Below are 21,727 nucleotides of genomic sequence, written 5' to 3' on the forward strand. Positions count from 1 at the left end.
CAGTGGTGATGGCCGCAGAGGCGGCCTCGTCACGTGACCCGGACGGGCGGAAGCGGAAGTGCCGGCCTGGAGCCCGCGCTAGGTGGCTGTCCTAACATTGCCCAGCCGCTGTCTGCACCAGCCATGGACTGCTACACCGCGAACTGGAACCCGCTCGGGGACTCTGCCTTTTACCGGTGAGCCGCCCCGCCCTCCTGCCTACAGCCCGGCTTACCTCGCTCGCCCGCCCGCCGGCTCGGGTCTCCGGGTAGAGCCGGCGGCGTTCGCCCCTGTCACTATGGGCGCTGGGGTCCGCCCCGCGCCGGCTCTCCCTGTCAGTCAGTTAGGGACTTAATGCACCGCTGCCTCTGGGCAGGGAGCCGGGCCTGCTTCAGAGAAACGACCGAGATGAGCGGTTGCCACTCCCAAGTTTAGGTCTGTCAGCCTCCGGAAGGATGCTCAGATCTCGTTGAAGGAGGCCGCCCGCGGTGACAGCGAGTACCCAGTCTCCTGCTGGAAAGTGCTGCTGAAGTCAGACCACAGGGGCGCTCGGAGGGGGGCGGGATCGCACGGCGGGCGGGGTGTCTGTGCTGACCAAGGCAGGGAGTAGGGGGCGAGTTGTCAGTGAATCCTGGAACAGCGCAAGTGAGGACCCCCTGGTCCGGGGTAGCCTTCCCGCGGGAGTCCTAAACCAGGGATTTTCGTTAACTTGTAAAACATCGTTAGCCTGATCAGGATTTTTCAACAACTTCCCTTTGTAAACTAAAATACAGTCTATGTGTATGTCGGCCCGTATTTGTGTCTTCAACCTCATCTGTTGCTCTCTTATCCAAAGCTTGTGTTCCAGTTGCACAGAATTTCAGGGCCCCAACATACAGTGATATTTTATGGCTTTCTATGTTTGTATCAGCCTACAGTTCTTTCTGTGGGCATTGCCATTTCCCTCTTTAACTCACTGAAGAATTCTTGCTCATCTTTCAGGACTTAGTTCAAGAGTTCTTTCTAGAACCTTCCTTCGCCCTGTCCCGATTGAAATCCTTTAGGCTTCACAGGGCCTGGTGCTAAGATCTGTTATATGTGATACAGTAGGGCAATATTTGTGTGAGTTCCTTTTGCTAAACCAAGCCCTTTGAGGGCTGATATCATGTTTCTTGCATTTCTTTATCTCCAGTGCATGTTTAGAAGTGTCTTCTGTGTAACAGTTTTCCAATTAAATTTTTAAAGAATAATTTTAGAGTTGGGAATATAAATCAGTGGAAGAGCCCTTGCCTTTAGGGAGACCCTGGATTTGATCCCCAGCACTGGGTGGGGGGGAAGATATCATATGAATTACAATTAAAAGATCGCAAAGACATTGCATCAGGATATTTTTTCAATAGAAGATATTCATTTCTGCTGATGAAACTACTATTCTTACTCATGTATTCAAACTTTTAAATGTAATTTTTGATTTGCAACATGATACACTTCCTAGTTAAATGCCTGGTAACAATTTTTAGAGATCTGTTGCATTTATTCATGATAATTCTCATGAAATATGCCTATACAGTATGAAAAAATTGCAAAAGTTTACTTAAAATCAGTAGGAAATACTAATGATTTTATGTGTTTCAGTAGAGAAGAGATACCAGCTGACAAAGTTAGCATATCATTTAGTGTTCACTCACCACCTAGTTAACACAGCATTCACTTTTTAAAATATTAATTTGTAGTATTCTTGAAAATACATATTGCCTGCCCAGGTCTGTTGAATCAAAGACAAAAGACAATGTCCTCATTACCACTGAGCTCCTGTTTAGACCACTAAAGTTTTTTTAAAAAATCTAAGTCTTGAGTGCATACCATTGACCTGGAGCTGGTTGGCCAATCTCCCCTTACCTGTTCTGTACTGCCAGAAAGGATTAAGGGTCTTAATCTTGCTGTAGAGAACATGTTCTAAGTTGCTAACAGATATTTAAACTTTCTTATCTACTAGACGCTATCCTGAGTACTTGTGTGTTGATTTGCTTAACCTTAACAACTTCATAATGTAGGCATCATGATTAGCCCCATCCTTTTGATGAAGAAGCTGAGGGTCACAGAGGCCAGGTTACAGTAGACCAGGTTATGTAGCTAGTAAGTGGTAGAAACAGGATTTAGACCCAAATGGTCTAGTTCTAGACTCTGCGCTAAAGCATAAGAATTGTTTTGTTTTTTTTTAAACAGGAAAATATAAGAACATGTTCTAGTTTCAGTACTGAAAATGCTTTAAGTAAAGGTTCTTTATTTTCTTCATATTTGTACAATCCTAGGACATATTTGTATTCTAGTACGTGAATTGAATGATAAGCAGGTGGGAGACATTGCATTTTGAGTCCTACTGGCAGGACAGGATTCTTCTGCACTAGAGGTAGTATTCTGGAAATTCTGAAATTGGGGAAGGCAAAGAGAGAAAATGGTGACCAGGTCTTATGGGACTCTAAATCTAGACTTTTTTAGTTCTGGGAATTGAATCCAGGAGGCACTGAGCTATATCCCCAGTCCTTTTTTTTATGTTTTATTTTGAGACAGGGTCTCACTAAGTTGGTTAGGGCCTTACTAGATTACTGAAGCTGTCTTTGAACTTGCAGTCCTCCTGCCTCAGCCTCCTGAGTTGCTGGGATTACAGGCATGCACCACTATGCCTGGCAGAAGTCTAGCCTTTTTATCCTAAAAATACAACTTGAGCTATTGCCATTATTTAATTTGACCCAGCCTTTGCTAGTTTGAACTTGTATTGACCAATACAACAGACATGTACTCTTCCTGTTCTCATAGGGCTAACAGTCACAGGGCAAGACCATTAATAACCATTAGGTATTTGTTTGGTCTTAGTCACTATGAAGGATAATCACTGAGGTGTAGGAGCACATACCTTAAGAAAGCATATAAACTGGGTATGGTGGCACACATCTGTAATCCCAAATACTCGGGAGGCTGAATCAGGAGGATTGTAAGTTTGAGGCAAGTCTCAGTAACTTAGTGAGACATTTCTCAAAATAAAAAGGTCTGGGAACATAGCTCATTGGTATGTGTCCCTGGATTTAATTCCAATATAAAAAATGAGAGAGATGAAGAGAGTGATTGGGAGTGGGGGAAGATAAAGAAGACTTTTCAAAAAAAAATATTTCTTTTTTAGTTTTAAGTGGATACAATATCTTTATTTTATTTTTATGTGGTGCTGAGGATTGAACCCAGTTCCTCACATGTGCTGGGCGAGCACTCTACCACTTGAACCACAACCCCAGCCCCCAAGAAGACTTTTTTAAAAGAAAGAATAATGTCCCATCCAAGAGATAAGTAGACTTAAGTGCAGGGGGAGGGTTAAAGAAGAGCATATACAAAGGTCCTGAGGTAGGAAGGTCTGAAACACTCCCAGTGACCTAAAAAGCCAGTGGGATTGGAGTGCTACAGGCAACAGGCAAGACAAAAGCTGAGGTTGATGTCCTTCTTTTAGGAGTCACACTCTACAGGAACTTATAGACCATCTTATTTGAAAAACATGAGAAATTTAAATTAAGGAAAAGATTAACATGAATGGATTTGCACCGCTTGGGGATTGTTGTGTGTTTTAAGTTCCTTCTGGAGGCAGAAGATGGAAGTAATTGGAAGAATGGAAGCAAAAGAGACTGAGTAAGGAGCCTAGGGAGAAGTTGTGGGTGGTGAGCACTGGGTTAGTGATGGTAGGTGTGGAAGGGGCCTGAGCAATTTAGTTGGTGAAACAGAAGGAGGTTGTAATGACTGCACTTGGGAGGGAGGAGGAAAAACAAGGAATCAAGGATGACTTTGAGTTTTGGCTTCAAATCATGAAAAAGGAAAAGTGAGTTTGGCAGAGAAGAGAGTGAGCACATTGACTTTCAAGCTTTTCAGAAACATTCTTATGGTAAAAGAAAGGATTATGAATCCCTGATGTTCTTAGAAGAGAGGAAGACTGTTTTAGTACTATACTTGTGTTTTTGTTTTGCTTTTTTGCTAATATAAACAAATGTTTTAAAAATTGGGTTAAATACACATAATATAAATTTATCATCCTATTTTTTAATGTATTCAGTATGGTTAAGTATATTCACAGTGTTGTACCACCAATTTTCAAAACCTTTTCATCTTGTAAAACTGAAATTCTGTACCCATCAATGGCAACTCCTCACTTTCCCCTCCCCCAGCCAGTGGCAGCCATCATTCTATTTTCTGTCTCTATGAATTTGATTGCTCTAAGTACCTAATAGTAAGCAGAATCATATAACATTTGTCTTTTTGTGACTGGCTTACATAATGTCTTCAAGGTTCATTGCCATTATAGCATGTCATAATTTCCTTCTTCTTTTTTTATATTTTGTATTGGGGATTGAATCAAGGGGTGCTTTACTACTGAGCTACATCCCCAGCCCTTTTTATTTTTTATTTTGAGACAGAGTCTTGCTGAGTTGCTGAGGCTGGCCTTCAATTTATGATTCTCCTGCCTCAGTCTCCCAGGTTGCTGGGGTTACAGATCTGTGCTACCACACCTGGCATTTAGCCATATTTTAAGGCTAAATAATATCCCATCATATGTATATACCATAATTTGCTTTTCAGTTCTTCAGTCAAGAGGCACTTGGATTGTTCTCACCTCTTGGCTATTGAGAATAATGCTGGCATAAACATGGTGTACAAATACCTTTATAGTAGGGCTAGAGTTGTAACTCAGTGATACAGTGCATGCTTAGCATGCATAAGGCCCTGGGTTGGGTCCTTAGTACCCAACAACAACAAAACCTTTTTGAGACAGGTTGGAGGAATGGGATTTCAGGGGTGACAATGGGTTCTCTTTAGGGACTAGGGATTTGGGGATTATTGGGTTTTCCTAAATCAAGATCTGATGTGCTTCTCTCTCCCCAGGGCTTTGATACTCCAGCCTGTTTCACAAAGGGGCTCTTGTCACATCATGGTGCACCATGATGCTCCAGCAGTTCAACTGCATTGCCATAGGGATTTCTTTACTGTTTCTTGCAGGAGCTAGAATTGAGGCTGCCAGGACAGTCGGTATAATAGTTTTCTAATGTAAGAATCCAGGGTTCATTTCCGCTGCTCAGAAGATTTCCATTTCTGAGACCTGGAAATGGAGGAGAAAGATGTAGCTGGCCTTTCCATTTGAGGGTACAGCTTGTCCTCACCCTTAGGCTTTTCTGAGAGGCTGCCCTTCACTCTCCCCTTCCACATCCACAGCATCCTTGCAGCACAGCTTGAGTCACCTCACTGAGAAGCCTACTGTAGCTTGAAGACTTTGAGAGGTGATTTGCCTTGTTGCTCTTTGCTCCCTGACCCTTTCTTCTGTACCTCTTTCAGGGCTCCTTTATGCCTGGCTCTGCCTCTTTCATACTTGGTCTATTATTGCCAGTTTCTTAGACCACATCTGATTGGAGGTTTTGGCCCATGGCTTCTGGAGATCCCAACTTTTGCCAACTTTCAGGGTGACTTAAATGGCCACTGTCTTCACAGTGATTTTATCCACTTCAGCCACTCTCTCCCCCAGTCCCGCTCAACCCTGGTGCTCATCCAAAACTGCTCTACCTCAGAAGTGTTAAATTCACAGCCTCCTCTTGGACCATAGACTCCTGTCTGAATGGATACTCTGAAACCTCCTGGTTCACCTGCCCTTTAACCTCAGTGGGTCCCCATCCATGGAGCTCTCTTTTGTCTTGGTGTCCACATGCAGAGCCCCTTCTATAGATGTTTCCTTCCCTGTCCAGCTAGCTGGACAGCCATGGGCAGTCACTTCTTTTTCTTGCCTTTTCCCTAACAATCTTGTTCCTTTGCCCTTTGGTTGCACTTGATTGGCACAGGACCACCTCCCTGTGCACCAGTCTCTCACCATCTCTACCTGCACCTGGCTGCAGGGTCACCCAACAGCTAGGTTGGGACTACTACAGTTCCGCTGCCACAGCTTTAGCTTGATGGAGTCATTCTACACTCACTCACCTCAGGACTCTACTTGTAAATGATTACACTATGAAATACTTGTGAGTAATTAAAATACTTGGGGAATATTAAAAATTGAAATCTCCTTGCTATCCCCTCCCAATAGCTGACTTCATCTCATGTTTCCCAGAGAACTGGAAGTTATGGCATGGAAGCCTAGGCTTCCCCTGACCAAACCTGCTCTTCCCTAACCAAAGGAAAGGTGCCCCTGTTCAGCCACATCCCTGGCTCCCTGCCTTCTTAGACATCATGTGCCGATCCCCTGTCCTCACTTAGCCACAGTGTTTCTCCAGCTATCGTCCAGGGCCCCTTGCATCAAGATCACCTGAGATGTTAGCTACGTGCAGGTTCCTAGGGCAGATGCCATAGTATCTGGGGCGAGTCATAAGAATTTGATCTATATTTTCAAGGCTACAGCTCTGTGTTGTTTTCCACCATCTCTGTCCCAGTGTTCCCTATTAGATTCAAGCATACTTAAATCTCCCATCCTTCCTAACCTATAGGTCCTTCCTCACCCCTCTTTCTCTCCCTGTGTCCCGCTGAAGTCCTGACTGAAGACCCCATCTGTACTTACTTCCCTTTTCTCTCTTCTCACTGACCAATTACTCTGGCCTGAACACCATGTTCTCAGTGATATTCTTCACTGCAGTTAACATACCCCAGTCTTCATCTGAGCTTAAATCTAGAGCATCGTTCAGGGCTGACCAGTGGGAAGCAAGAAGCAGCCCTTGTGGGCACAAATGGGTTACTGGTGAGCCATAGCTGGTGGCTAGTCTGGAAGTTAAAGCAGCACTGGAAGCATTCAGAGCTGCGGGTAGGTAGACCCCCATCCCGGCCAACACTGTGAGCTCATCAAGGGATTGTGTATTCTGGGCACATTATTGGGGCAGAGAACCACCAGGTGTCCCCAAACCCACAGTGCCCACAGACCACGGAGCTGCTGGAAGCAGCAGGAGAGCCCTTTCCTCCTGCAGTGTCCTTTTGGCGCCCTCTATTGAGAAAGCTTAACATTCAGCTCACTTCAGATCAAGTACTGAAGGGTGAATTTGGAGCAGAGAGGCAATAACTTGATAACTGGCCCATTTGACTTCTTAGCTTTCTCAGGAAGCCTTCTGCACACCTATGAATTCCTTTACAATAACAAAACAATCATTTCTGGCTTAATAAGATACTATTATCCTTACAAGTAGAACTATTCTTTCACAAAATGAGAAGAGAACAATCTTAAGTTATTATCCATTATTGAATCCATTAGTTCTCACATTGAGACCCACTATCCCACTGAAAATATTCTGTTATAAAAACTAAATTGTTCTGGGTAAGGTGGCATACACCTAAAATCCCAGTGACTCTGGAGGCTGAGTCAGGAGGATCGCAAGTTGAGACCAGCCCTAAGCTTGCTCAAAATAAAAATAACAAAAATAAAATTGATCTCAAAAGTAGAAAGAATTGAGGATGTTGCTCAGTGATTAAGTGCCCCTGGGTTTAAACCCTGATATAAAAAAAAATCCCCCCAAAACTAAATTGTAATGTTAACCTCTAGTAATTTGTATATAAAATAAAAATGGGAAGTAGAAGATAATGGCTAGTATATAAATATAAGCACATTGATGTAATAAGCATAGAGAAAATAGGGAAAAACGATTCCAGTCTTCATTTCTATAATTGCTTACGAGGTCATAGTTGATATCTGTAGCTTCCTTCTTCAGCTGCCCACCCCCTACTTCCCTTGCCCTCAGCCAGAACCTCCATTGCTCTAGTTGTTTACCTCGTGGAGTCATCCAAGCCTTCATTCCTCACCCAGTCTATTTTTGGTTTTGTTACTGAAGTTTTTCATTGAGCTTTACTGTTGGGTATGGAAACACTAAGAGCCCCCCCCCCCCAGGACTCCCTGGATTTTAGGCAGTCCTTCTTGCCTCCATTATGTAGCAACAACTTGATTTTACTCTTTGTAATCAGAACAATCACTTTACCTAGTAAATCAACCTCATATTTTATGCCACTGTTGACTCAGTGGCATAGGACCCCAAGATGGCAAGATGATACTCTCTATCTTCTAATTCAATAAATCCATCATTGTGTTTCATTCTCCTCTTGGAGACTCAGCTTTATAAGCCATTGGATCTCAAAGTTCTGGGACTGGAAGCAACATTTTTATAAGATGGTTATTAGGTGTGATAGTGAAAGGAGCCACTCCCACTTCTACCCCTGGATTCCAGGTCCCATGTATTCTGTCTATGGGGAAGGTAATACCTAATAGTCTCTGATTCACAGCATAAGCTGCATCCTAAAAGACAGACCCTCATCTTTTTAAAGGGTGCTGGCTCCCAATTGGGTTTGCAACTGATTCAAAAAATTTTGGCCAGCCCTTTGTGGGTGATGGGATATATGGTAAGACCAGTTGGTTCCATGGCCCTAAGCCCACTGTTGCACTTTCCTTGCTGTGGAATGAAGTTCTTGATTAGATGCAGTGCTTTGCAGAATGCCATAAGGGTGAATAAAGCATTCTGTGAATCTACAGATGGTGGGTGCTGGCAAACACATTAGAGGCAAGAAAGGCAAATCCGATTTGTCCTTCCATAATGGAAGAAGCCCAATGTAATCAACTTGCAGGCTGGCCTCCTGAGAATGGTGCCAAACTGGGGCCCTATATTAGGCACTCACTCAGGATTGTTAACCTGGTCAGCTTTAGATAGGGAAGCTTCCAAGACCTCTACCTCAAGTAGAAAATAAATAAAAAATAAAACATAAAATTTAATTGTGTGGGTTGCTGAATTATAACAGTGGAATTCAACAACAAGCCATTTCTCACGTGTAGGTTAAGGCACTGATCAAAACAATGGATTCCTGAAACTTGAACAGGGACTTTTGATCAGACCCAGAGGAAACTGACAATCTTGGAACCCCTGTCACTCCAAGCCTCCCTTAGCAGGAAAAGTAGCTTGCCTTCCCATCTCTGTAGAGATTAGCCTTCCTTGGCTTGAAAACCCTATGATTACCTTATTCAAGAATGGCAAACTTGGAAGGGGAAAGCTTTCTCCAGACTGGCACACCATTTGTGCCAGCGTCATTTTCTCTTTGTAAATGTTCATGTGAACTCATAATAATCCATCCCATACCAGAGTCCTTGTAGTCATCATTAATGCCACACGTTTAAATATGGAAGCCATTCCCAAAGCATGTGCTTCAGTTGGCACCTCATCAGAGTAAACTTCAGGCTTGGTTAATTGTGATGCCACAGCATATGATAGGTTTCTGTCATCCATTTCCCTTTGGCAAAGAGCTCAACACCAAACCAATTCCCAAATTCCCTCTTTAGGGGTTTTTCTCCTGGGGCCATTCCCTATACCAAGTCTGTATCTATCTGGATCCAGCCAGGAGATTTAAATTGGAAAAGTTAATATAAAGAATTAGTAATCTATGACATATAAGTATATATAAAATATATAAGAAAATCTTATATGGTATCTTAGGGATGAGGGAGAGTACCCCAAGAATGGCAAACACGGGAAGAGAAGCCTCTCTCTAGACTGGGGTTCAGACCTTGTTGGAGAAAATATGGTTGCAGCCCACTGGATGCTGGTTGTACCAGACTAGAGCTGACTTATAGTATTGGGGAACCAAGAGGTAACTCTCTAAGGTGCAAGGGGTAGGGGATGCAGGGAAACCATAGCTGGAAGCCCCAGAATGTGCATGTGCAACCAGAGGTGGGTTCCTGTGACTGGACTACATGGCATCCATAGGTAAAGATGTACAATTGTGCAAAGGGAGTCAATGGAAAATGTGATAGGGTACAAGTGAGGCACAGCTAGTGACCAGGCGTCTTGGTATGCAAAGGAATCTGCTGCTTATCATGGGAAGGAAGCCCAAGGTGTGGTGTCTTCAGAGAGCCAGGAGTTGATCTAGGCATGGTTTTCCAGATGCATAGGGGGCCTAACACCACCAGGTGTCCTCACACCCTGCCTGCTGGCCTATTCATGGCTTTCCCGAACTCTTCTACTGGGAAAGCTTAACATTGTGTTCACTGTATGGTTGAAAATTTTGAGAGTGCTGCCCATTATCATAGTACGTTATGAAGGGTGAATTTGGAACTGAAAGGCAATCAATTGATAACTGGCATGATAGCTCTATGTAAATATATATTTTTATCAGACTTTTCACCCAATGATTTAAAAAAAATTTTTTTTAGTTGTTGATAGACCTTTATTTTTTATTTATTTATACGCAGTGCTGAGAAGCAAACCCAGTGCCTCACACTACCGCTGAGCCATAGCCCCAGCCCCACACCCAATGATTTTAGTAACAAAATGTCAAAAGAAATGCATATGGGTTATAAAATTCAATATTTCAGAAATTAATAAAATATTTAGTACAAAAATAAACATTACTTCTATATGTCACTCCGTTTATCACCTTTCCAAGAGATAACTGCTTTTTCTGGCTTTGTTTGGAAGCCTCTGAGCATTTTTCTATATATTTGTACACAAACATGTTTATATTTAAATGTGTTTGTCAAAAACACATACTCAGTTTTTTATTACATAAATAGGCTTATATGGTCAACGTTGAGCTGCAGCTTACTCGTTTTACTTTCCACTGTATCTCAGAGATAAGTTCACATCACTAATGACAGGTCACCTTAATGATGGCTACATAGCATTCCCCAGAATGGGTGGGCCTATTATTGTTTATTTAACTAGTCCAATTTTGATGAACTTGTTTAAAAAAATACTTTTTAGTGTTGATGGACCTTTATTTTATTCATTTATTTATATACAGTGCTGAGAATTGAACCCAGTGCTTCACACATGTAAGGCAAGCACTCTACCACTGAGCCACAACCCCGGCCCCATTTTGATGAATTTTTAAAGAGAGTTTGCAAGGTTTAGGCTAAGTCAAAGGGTATTTGCATTTTAAAAGTCAAATAGATAGCACTTCATTTTCTTCTGTAAGAGCCAATCCATTTATACTTGAGTGTTCATTTCACACATCTTCAACAGTACTAGATTTTTTATTTGTTTCTTGTTTTGTTTTTTCCAATCAGATGACCAAAACATAAAAATAATTTGGAGCACACCTGTAATTCCAGCTACTTGGAGACTGAGGCAGGAGGATGGCAGGTTTGAGCGCAGCTTGGGCAATTTAGTGAGACACTGTCTCAAAAAGAGCTGTGGATGTAGCTCATTGGTGAAGCAATCCTGGGTCCAATCCCCAGTACTGCAAAAAAAAAAAAAAAAAAAAAAAAAGAGTAAATAAAAAGTAAAAAGACTGGGTCTGTGTAGTTCAGTGGCAGAGCACTAGCCTAGCCTGTGTGAGGCACTGGGTTCAATCCTTAGCACCACATAAAAATAAACAAAGAAAATAAAGACATGCTGTCCATCTACAACTATTAAAAAAAAAAATGAAAACTTGGGCCTGGGGTCGTAGCTCAGTGGTAGAGCGCTCGCCTAGCACTTGTGAGGCACTGAATTCAAGCCTCAGCACCACATAAGATAAATAAATAAAATAAAGGTTAAAAAAAATTTTTTTTAAAGTGAAAACTTAAAAAATTCTTTACCTAGTAATTAGATATGTCTTCATATCCTTTGACCATTTCTTTAGTGTGTTGTTTCTTTTTCTATTGATTTGTAAAGGAGGCCTTTTTTCTTCATACTAATCCTTTGTTATAAAACTTACACATCTTTTCATAGTGGTCACTAGGCTTTTATTTTATGTACTAAATTTTTTTTTTAAATTTCACTTATTTATTTTTATGTGGTGCTGAGGATCGAAACCAGGGTCTAGCACGTGCAAGGCGAGTGCTCTACCTCTAAGCCACAACCCTGGCCCATATACTAAATTTTAATATACAAATTTAAAATTTTTATGTCATAAATCTTGATAGTTTCTGAGTTGTATCTTGTTCTGAAAGACCTTTCCATAGCTCAACATTATAAAAGTATCAGCCTAGATTTTTTCAAATTTCTTATGTTCAGTTTTTATTTTTAGTTAAATTGTTTGTGTGTTGATTTTATGGTGTTGGGGATCAAACTCAGCCTTATGCATACTAGGAAAGCACCTACCACTGAGCTACACCTCCAAACCTTTTATGTTTAATTTTTAAATATTTTCACATAAAACAGTATGATAGAACTCCTGACCATTTTTCTTTTAGTATAATTTTTATTTTTAAAAATTAACTGAAGCCTTTTGAGAAAATTATTCCTTTTTCCATGTATCATACACATTTTTTTCCTCTTGACATATGTCTTTCTACTTTGTTTTAAAAAATGTATAAAGGTTTTCTAATGTTAATTATTTAATAAATAACTGTAAATGTGACTCTTGGTAGGGGGTTGCTGAGGGTGGAACCTGGGACCTTGAGCATGCTAGGCAGGCTCTCTTGTTATTGTGGTTTTTTTTCAAAATAAATCAACGTTCTGTTACTATCCCTGGCCTTATTTAACAATTCTGCCCCTCACCTGCAAGTAACCATTCATAAGAGATTGTTGTCTTTCCACCATTTCTTAGAAGCAAATGAATGTATATTATTTTTACTTTTTAAATTTTAATTTTAACCCATTTTTTAATTTTTCTTTGTGACTTGTATATTTTATATTATTGCTTAGAAATTGCTGTGGTGGCACATGCCTGCAACCCCAGCAACTCTGGAGGCTGAGGCAGGACGATGGCAAGTTTGAGGCCAGACTGGACAACTTAGTGAGACACTATCTCAAAAATAAAACATAGAAAAGGGCTGGGGATGTAGCTCAGGGGTAAAGTAACCTGGGTTCAATCCCCAGCACTAAATAAAAAATAAATTATTGCTACTTTGAGATAGTACAAATATTGAAGATCTTTTTTTCTTATATGGCATTTTTTTAACATTTAAATCTTGAAATCCATCTGGAAGGTATATTATCGTAAAGATTAAGTAACGAAATAACATTATTGAGAATCTTCCCATATGGTCTCATTTCAAATATCAATTTGTACCATTTTGAAATGCTATCTTTTTTATATGCTCAATTCCCAGGTTCTTTTCTGGATTCTGCTCTCTTACATTGATCTATTTATTTTTTCCTATGCCAAAACAATAGTTTTTTTTTTTCTTTTTTTTCACATCAGGCAGGAAATGTGCCATGTTGCAACAAGTTTAGAGGGAGTTATATCTCACGCAGTGGCATGAACAACCATGCTTATGAACTGAAAAGGATCCTAAACAATAGTTTTAATTAACTTCAGTTTATATAGTGTGCTTGAAATTTGGCATGTATCTGTTCTCATATTTTCAAAATGTTTTAAAATATTTTCTGGTATTTTCCTTCAGATGATCCTCCATATCATGAACTTTAGAACCAGTTTATGCATCTTCCACACACACACAAAAAAAAATTGTGAGGAAGGATTTTATCAGAATTCCTATGCATTTATAAAACATTTTGGAAAATTTCTCCATGTCTTTTATACCTTTGAGGAAACTTCTGTGTGATTTTGCAAAAATTTTCTTTAGTTTTATTCTTGGGTATCTTGAAATTGTATTTCTATGATTTTTAAAAGTTATATTTCTCTGTCTTTCTCTTTCTCTTCTGTAGTGAGAGAGAGAGAATCCAGGCCTCGCACATGTGAGGCAAGCACTCCACCACTGAGCCACATTCCCACCTTCAAATGTTACATTTCAAATGAGTCTTGCTATGGTATAAAAAATGTCTTTCTCTAGAAAATGGATTGATTTTTGTTGATCACTCTGTTGAGCTATCTTATGTTCCATAGGCTGCTTTGGATTTTTAAAGTAGATTGTCATATTATGTGCAAATACAGGTTGAGTATTCTTATCCAAAGTTTGGGACAAGAGGCATTTCAGATTTCAGAGTTCTTTGGATCTTAGCATATTTGCATGGATATAACAGTTGAGCATTCCTAATCTGGAAATCGAGAAACCCCAAATGCTCCAAAATCTGAAACAATGCTCAGAATGTTCCAGGATTTTAAAGCATTTTGCATTATGGGATTATGGGCACTCAACCTATAGTAATAATCTTGCTCTACCCATTTTTTTTCCTTAATTATTTTGTCTGGAACTCAAAGATATATGTCAAATGGTAGGTAATGGTGAGCATCTTCCTTATCATTAATGGGAAGGCTGCTGAAATGATACTAGCCAAAATGCCCTCCTTAAATACTGTCTCTCTTGACATCCTGGAATAGTGCCCATTCTTTCTTTGTCCTTTGGCTCTCCCCTTTTACCTACCTCCAAATATCAACGGCATGCTTCAAGTTACCTACTCCAACTTATTCGATACACACTTGGTGATTCATGCACATCTCAGATTGCAGTCATCTCATGCCTGCTCATGATTTTCTTACCTCCAATAAGCCAAGCATTCACAAATTGCCATCAATCCAGAACCCTCTCACCAGCCCAATCTCACAGAAGAGCTCCCCTTGGATTTCTTTGATGCTCTGGGACAGTTCATCATCACTCAGCATAGCTGGACCCATAGGTTTAAATCTCACAGCCTGATTCATTGTTAAGAACCAGAAATAGAATAAAGATTCCTTCCCCTGAGAGACTTTCTCTGAGGGTCTTATTTCCCACCTCACCCTAGTCCTGTCTCAGTTTGTGCCTTGGATATTAGTCATGAAACCTGCCTCAGGAGCTCTTACCAATCATGGATACTAGCCCCCAAAGTCACATCCTTCCTTTTTAATACCCTCTGCTCCCTCCTCTGTTGTTCCTAGGCAGGCATGTAGTCAATTTTTAGTCGTTATTCCTCTCTCTGCCTCTACTTTGTGAGGGAACTCTCCTTCCCCATGAAGGACAAATGGGGACTTTAAGGGTTCCTCTAGGGCTTATTCTATCCAGATGCAGGGTCGTGAGGAAGTTAATATCTGCTCATCTCTGTGGACAGGAAATATGAACTGTACAGCATGGACTGGGACCTGAAAGAGGAACTCAGGGACTGCCTGGTGGCTGCTGCACCCTATGGGGGCCCCATTGGTAAGTTGTCCTTCCCCTATTGCGTGCTCTGGGATCCTGGAATGAACTTGATTCCTGAGGGCCTTGCTGTCAGGTAGTTCTTTGCCAACTCACTCTGTTAAAATGCTTTTAGTTTTGGTTCTCCTAAGGTCAGCCTCACGGGTAGGCCTGAGACCCTGGTCCATGAGGCCTGCATGGGGCCTGAGAGTCTAGGACAGAAATCTCTTTTCAAACCACAGCGCTGCTGAGGAACCCCTGGAGGAAGGAGAAAGCTGCCAGCGTGCGACCAGTACTTGAGATTTACTCTGCTTCCGGTATGCCTCTGGCCAGCCTACTGGTGAGCATTCCAGACTGTCCCTGGGTCTGTGGGCTCGGCAGGGCTTCCTTATTCCAAGGATAGCCTCAGGAGTCTCTCTTTGCAGTGGAAGAGTGGACCTGTGGTGTCCCTGGGCTGGTCAGCTGAGGAGGAGTTGCTTTGTGTGCAGGAAGATGGTGCAGTGCTGGTTTATGGGCTTCATGGTGACTTCCGAAGACACTTCAGCATGGGCAATGTAAGGGGTCACAGGGGGCTGGGAAAGAGGATGGGGTTTATGACCCTGTGGTTCCCTCAACCCATGGTCCTTTTCCCCAGGAGGTACTCCAGAACCGGGTTCTGGATGCCCGGATCTTTCACACTGAATTTGGTTCTGGGGTGGCCATCCTCACGGGGGCCCATCGTTTTACCCTCAGTGCCAATGTGGGCGATCTCAAACTCCGCCGGATGCCAGAGGTACCAGGTGAGCCCTGAGATAGCTCTTTAGCGCCACAGATGTGCCTCCAGACTGTGGGACCAGCTGAGGGCTCTATTAATCATGAGGTTGTCCCCTTCCCTGGTTGCAGGTCTACAAAGTGCACCCTCATGCTGGACCACACTCTGCCAGGACCGAGTAGCACACATTCTCCTGGCTGTGGGGCCTGATCTTTACCTCCTGGACCATGCAACCTGCTCTGCAGTGGTGAGTGCCTGAGTGAGAATGAAACGGAGGGGCGAGGGAGGCAGTGGGAAGGCTCTGAGAAGTGTCCATCTGGTATTCTACTCCGCCCTGCCCCAGATGCCTCCTGGCCTAGCCCCAGGAGTGAGCAGCTTCCTGCAGATGGCTGTCTCCTTCACCTACCGACACCTGGCGCTCTTCACAGACACAGGCTATATCTGGATGGGGACAGCATCACTCAAGGTGTGATCCTAGAATAACAGGGGATACTATACTTGTCCAGTGAAAATCTGTTGGGGGGTAAGGGAGGGACTTTTCAATCAGACTGGTGACTGCTGGGATAGGGCCATGACATCCCTGCCCCCTTTCAGGAGAAGCTGTGTGAATTCAACTGCAACATCCGGGCACCCCCGAAGCAGATGGTCTGGTAAGAATAGTGGTGTTATTTGGGGATGGGAGTGAAACATGTTTCTGGGGACACCCAGTATCATCCTGTCTATTGGCCAAACCAAGTAGAGCTTGGATCTTCTATTTGGCCAATGAACACTGAAGGAACCATTGTCCTGGTGGGCTTCAGCTGCCATGGGGAGCTGTTGATACAGGGGTGAGAGGGAAGCAGACAGGTCATCCTGTGGCCAAAAGAATAGAATAAGGGCACAGTCTTGTGCAGGGCTGAACCAGGGCAAAGGGATGCAGCAGTGATGTGGGAGACTTGGCTGTGGGTCTGCTGTCCTGGAAGTGTCCCAGACTTGTGTGTATGGTGCTGTCAACAGGTGCAGTCGTCCTCGCAGCAAGGAAAGGGCTGTCGTGGTGGCCTGGGAGAGGCTGCTAATGGTGGTGGGCGATGCACCTGAGAGCATTCAGTATCCTTGAAGGGCTGCCTTGTAGTGTGGGAGGGGGGAGGGAGGTCACTGGCCCCACCCTAACTTTAGACACTCTTGGAAACCTTAACCAAGCTCAGGTTTGTGCTTGATGAGGATTCCTACCTGGTACCTGAACTTGATGGGGTCCGCATCTTCTCCCGCAGCACCCATGAGTTTCTACATGAGGTTCCAGGTGAAGTCCCCACAAGGGTATCATGTAACCCGGGGTAGAGGCTCCTCAACATCCCAGTTGCCCTAGGCCAGTGGCCAAAGGAGGATTAGGTATTGAGGCAAGACTGAAGGTTTTCTTGCCCCATCTACACTCACCGACTCCCTCCCACAGTGGCCAGTGAAGAGATCTTCAAAATTGCCTCGATGGCCCCCGGAGCACTACTGTTGGAGGCCCAGAAGGAGTATGAGGTAAATCCATGGACTTCTTCCCAGGCCCTAAGATGGGAAGAAGTCCCTTCTTCTTGCCCCCTGACTGGTCCAGCCCTCTGCCCCTGTATGGGCATGTGTGGGCACAGCCAGGTGCCACCTATCAAGAGAGGGTTTCAGATGCCTGTATCAGCAGCTCAGGAGGCTGAAGCAGGAGGATTACAAGTTCAAAGCCAGCCTCAGCAACCTAGTGAGGCCTAAGCAACTTAGGTGAGACCCTGTCTCAAAATAAAATTTAAAATAATATTTTAAAGAATAGGGCTAGGGATGTGGCTCAGTGGTTAAGTGTTCCTGGGTTCAATCCTCAGTGCCGAGGACACATAAAAAGAGGGCTTCAGGGAGAATACTGGTGGACTGCTCGGGAATTCAAGTAACATGGGTGTTTCTCCACATGGTAATGGAGAAGGATAGGGCGTCCTTGCTATCTCCAGCTAGGCATAAGTCAGCACTACTGTTAGAAGTTGTCAAGGCCTCCCAGAGGCAACTGTGAGCCAACATGGGATGATCTCAGTTATACTGAACAGAGTGAGAGAGTTCAGGCTCCAGCCTATGCAGGCCCTCCAAACCAGCCCATTTGAACTATAGTCCAGAGGGGCTAAGGGCCAATGTGGGGTTTCTCTGTCATTTTGCTCCATCACCGAACCTCTCCCTGCAGAAAGAAAGCCAGAAAGCAGATGAGTACCTACGAGAAATCCAGGAGCTGGGGCAGCTGACTCAGGCCGTGCAGCAGTGCATTGAGGCTGCAGGACACGAACACCGACCAGACATGCAGAAGAGTCTGCTCAGGGTTGGGCTGGAGAGGGTTCTGGGAATGAGGGGATGCTGGGAAGGAGGTGAACTGGTTTTTGCAGTGGAGAAAGCTTTCTTCCATTGCCCTCTGGCTCTTCTCAGGCGGCTTCGTTTGGGAAGTGTTTCCTTGACAGATTTCCACCTGATAGTTTCGTGCACATGTGTCAGGACCTGCGTGTGCTCAATGCTGTCCGGGACTACCACATTGGGATTCCCCTCACCTATAGCCAGTATCCTCAAGCATGGAGGGAGGGTATTTATAGCTGGGGGTGACTGGGGAAGGGGCTGGAGATGTGGTCTGCAGGTACTTGGCAAACAGGACTTATCCCCATCTGGATCCTTAACCAAGGAAAATACAGATATAAGCAGCTCACCATCCAGGTGCTGCTGGACAGGTATAGAAAGCCCAGGGATGCTATAGGAGGGCTGTAAGTGGCGGGGGCATTATGGCCTTGGGTAGAGTCTTATGGTCATTGTATTTGACACATCTTAAGATTTTGGAGGCCTGAGGCACAGGCTGGGGCTTCTCTGCTCCCTTTCTCTGCCCTACCTTGTCCCTTGTGCTCTCTCACCCTCCTTGTCTGCCAGGCTTGTATTACGGAGGCTATATCCCCTGGCCATCCAGATATGTGAGTACCTGCGTCTTCCAGAAGTACAGGGCGTCAGCAGGATCCTGGCCCATTGGGCCTGCTACAAGGCAAGGATGTGGGACCCAAGGGCATTTAGGTGATTTCAGGCCCTGGTGAAAAATGTGGAATGAGGGGGTAAGGGTCTGATCAAGGCCCTGTGGGGCTGGGAGATAAGGAGTGACATATAGATGTGTATGACACCCTCCCCCATACACCTTGCAGGTGCAGCAGAAAGATGTATCAGATGATGATGTTGCACGGGCCATTAATCAGAAGCTGGGGGACACGCCTGGTGTCTCGTACTCTGACATTGCTGCGCGGGCCTATGGCTGTGGCCGCACAGAGCTGGCCATCAAGGTGTGGGTGCCCAGCCCTCTCCAGATTCTGTGATATGAATTTTCAAGGCCCCTGTGCCAGCTATTCTCTGCCTTCCTCCCCACCCTGCAGCTGCTGGAATATGAGCCACGCTCAGGGGAGCAAGTGCCCCTTCTCCTAAAGATGAAGAGGAGCAAACTAGCACTGAGCAAGGCCATCGAGAGTGGGGACACTGACCTGGGTGAGCAGGGTTTGGGTGAGAAGCAGACTGGGTCATCTGGGCTGAGGAGGGCCAAGGGTAGAGTTCCCAGCCTATCTTATTATTCCTACAGTGTTCACAGTATTGCTGCACCTGAAGAACGAGCTGAACCGAGGAGACTTTTTCATGACCCTCCGGAACCAGCCCATGGCCCTGAGTTTATACCGACAGGTGTGTGTGGTGGGCAGGTAGCAGGATGGAGCTGCCTGAGCCCTTGAGTTGGCATTGCTGACTGATGGCCTGCCCTCTGCCCAGTTCTGTAAGCATCAGGAGCTAGAGACGCTGAAGGACCTTTACAATCAAGATGACAATCACCAGGAGCTGGGCAGCTTCCACATTCAAGCCAGCTATGCTACAGGAGAGGTCTGAGGTCCATGGAGTGGGTGGAGCCCATGAGCTGGGGCTATTAGTCTGTTGCCTTTTCCGGGAATGTAGGCTTTAGCATTTGGTTCACACTCCATCCAACATCCTCACTGTTGAAGGGAGAGTTTGAGAAAAGGTGTGGCCAGAATGGGGGCTGGTTCCCAAGGAGCTAGTCATCCCTCTAGGACACCAGAGTGGTGCCCCTAGTGGGTAAGGCTGACCTTGGTGACCCTGGGCACAGGGACTGGGGAGCTGTCACCTGGGTGGGGAGGGCCAAGGTCCTTTGCATTGTGAACTCAGTCTCCCTTTGTCTTTGTAGCGTATTGAGGGACGCGTAGCAGCTCTGCAGACAGCAGCTGATGCCTTCTACAAGGCCAAGAATGAGTTTGCAGCCAAGGTTTGGCTTACCCTTTTCTAAGAGCTGCCTGGCCTCCCCTCTTGCTCTTGTCTCTCTCATCCCCGACCTGCCTCATCCTGGTCCCCAGGCTACAGAGGATCAAATGCGGCTCCTACGGCTACAAAGGCGCCTAGAAGATGAGTTGGGGGGCCAGTTTCTAGACCTGTCTCTACATGACACAGTCACCACCCTCATCCTCAACGGCCATAACAAACGTGCAGAACAACTGGCCCGTGATTTCCGCATCCCTGACAAGAGGTATATAGGGACCTGGGCAGCACGTGGACAACCTGCCTTTTCTGTAAAACCTCTAAGCCCAGCTTTCCGCAGGCTTTGGTGGCTAAAGCTGACTGCCCTGGCAGATTTGGAAGACTGGGAGGAACTGGAAAAGTTTTCTAAGAGCAAGAAATCACCCATCGGTTACCTGGTAAGTCAGGGGTACTCCTTCCAAGCCCCCAGTAGCGAGGGTAGTCCTGGGCAGGGAGACAGGTAGGATGACTTATTCAGGCACCTGTTCTGCTGCCCATGTATTAGCCCATGTGTGGGCAGATAGCATCCACAGTGTTGAGTGCACTGGAGGATGGGCTGGAGTCTGTCTGCAAAGGGAGGTGTAAAGTGAGCCGCTTTCCCCCAAAGTGCCAGCAGGAACAACATGTGCCTGGGCTTTCCTGCTTGAGTTGGGGAAACGGGGGTCTGAAAAGATGCACCTGTTGGGTAGAGGAAGATATCACGTCACAGGGTTTTGTATCCTGTGGCAGGGGTTCAAAGGTGTGGCGGGCAAATTTGATAATGGCAACCATGAGAGAAAACAAGACCTGAGAGGGCAAGTGGCAGCAAATGCCTGTTGTCAAGTGGGTAGTGGTGGATGGTGGAGGAGGAGCATGAAAATAATAGATTTCAAGATTCTAACAGGCCTTTGGTTTGGGTTTTTTTCTGCCCCAAGCATGTTGAGATCACAACTGTTTTGCCATTGTTGGGACTGGTATATAAAATACATATGGACAGTGTATCCATTGGGCTTTGCTCAGAAGAGAACACAGGCTATCCTTTGTCTTACCTCTCAACCCTTCCCTCTCCTGTGAAGCCCTTTGTGGAAATCTGCATGAAACAACACAACAAATATGAGGCCAAGAAGTACGCTTCCCGAGTGGGTCCTGAGCAAAAGGTCAAGGCTTTGCTTCTCGTTGGGTGCGTTGAATCAGGGCCCTGTGGGTGTGAGGTGGCTGAGAAGAGGCAGGGTTGGTGCCCTTGGGCAGTCCCAATACCATCTCCCCTTCTGCTCCAACCATAGGGATGTAGCTCAGGCTGCAGATGTGGCCATCGAGCACCGGAATGAGGCTGAGCTGAGCCTTGTATTGTCCCACTGCACTGGAGCCACAGATGGAGCCACAGCTGACAAGATTCAACGAGCCAGAGCACAAGCCCAGAAGAAGTGAGGAGCACTCCCTTCAGGGGGTTCTTCCCCTAGACCCTGGACTTGGCAGAAGGAGTACTTTATCCAGCTCCTTCCCCAGAGCAAAGCTGAGGAAGGGGCCGGAGAGGAGGGGACTCTCATTGTAAATAAAGATGGGACACTTTAGAATGCTTGTCTTATGCAGTCCAGCCTAAGAAAAGCAAATCTGAGGCAGAACCATCTAGACATTGCAGCAGAACTCTATGCATTTGATGGTGTTAGTACTGGAGGTAGAGTTTTTACAAGAGGGCCCTGTCTATCTCCATATAGTTATCAAGGAAAGTTCTATCAGGCTCACAGACCTGAGGAAGATTATGGGGATAAATAGCACAAAAC

General features: G+C 44.7%; 1 protein-coding gene and 1 pseudogene across 2 annotated transcripts; one reads left to right on the forward strand and one right to left on the reverse strand.

Moving 5' to 3' along the window:
• Positions 1 to 23: 23 nt before the first annotated feature.
• Positions 24 to 21,517, forward strand: Vps16 (VPS16 core subunit of CORVET and HOPS complexes). 2 transcript variants are annotated; one of them, XM_015482257.2, is made up of 24 exons: positions 24 to 176; positions 14,847 to 14,935; positions 15,154 to 15,251; positions 15,337 to 15,465; positions 15,546 to 15,690; positions 15,794 to 15,909; positions 16,006 to 16,128; positions 16,257 to 16,312; positions 16,659 to 16,748; positions 16,847 to 16,941; positions 17,092 to 17,168; positions 17,842 to 17,973; positions 18,078 to 18,205; positions 18,335 to 18,370; positions 18,564 to 18,672; positions 18,827 to 18,961; positions 19,052 to 19,160; positions 19,252 to 19,349; positions 19,434 to 19,541; positions 19,861 to 19,938; positions 20,027 to 20,196; positions 20,269 to 20,365; positions 21,023 to 21,126; positions 21,230 to 21,517. In XM_015482257.2, the coding sequence occupies exons 1-24, from the start codon at positions 124 to 126 to the stop codon at positions 21,372 to 21,374; spliced, it is 2,520 nt and encodes an 839-aa protein (XP_015337743.1). In that variant the 5' UTR covers positions 24 to 123; the 3' UTR covers positions 21,375 to 21,517. The 2 variants fall into 2 exon arrangements, with proteins under 2 accessions (XP_015337743.1, XP_048667168.1); XM_048811211.1 differs by lacking the exons at positions 24 to 176; positions 14,847 to 14,935 and adding an exon at positions 14,990 to 15,008.
• LOC125619250 lies at positions 13,057 to 13,151 on the reverse strand (annotated as a pseudogene).
• Positions 21,518 to 21,727: the final 210 nt, after the last annotated feature.

This window comes from Marmota marmota, unplaced genomic scaffold, assembly GCF_001458135.2.
Source record: "Marmota marmota marmota unplaced genomic scaffold, marMar, whole genome shotgun sequence".
NCBI lineage: Eukaryota > Metazoa > Chordata > Mammalia > Rodentia > Sciuridae > Marmota > Marmota marmota.

Excerpts from the sequence above, each read along its gene's own strand:
- Vps16 (XM_015482257.2), top strand. The coding sequence starts at position 124 with ATGGACTGCTACACCGCGAACTGGAACCCGCTCGGGGACTCTGCCTTT. Across the intron at positions 16,749-16,846 it reads GATGCACCTGAGAGCATTCA|GTTTGTGCTTGATGAGGATT; the intron begins GTATCCTTGAAG and ends AACCAAGCTCAG. Across the intron at positions 16,942-17,091 it reads GTTTCTACATGAGGTTCCAG|TGGCCAGTGAAGAGATCTTC; the intron begins GTGAAGTCCCCA and ends TCCCTCCCACAG.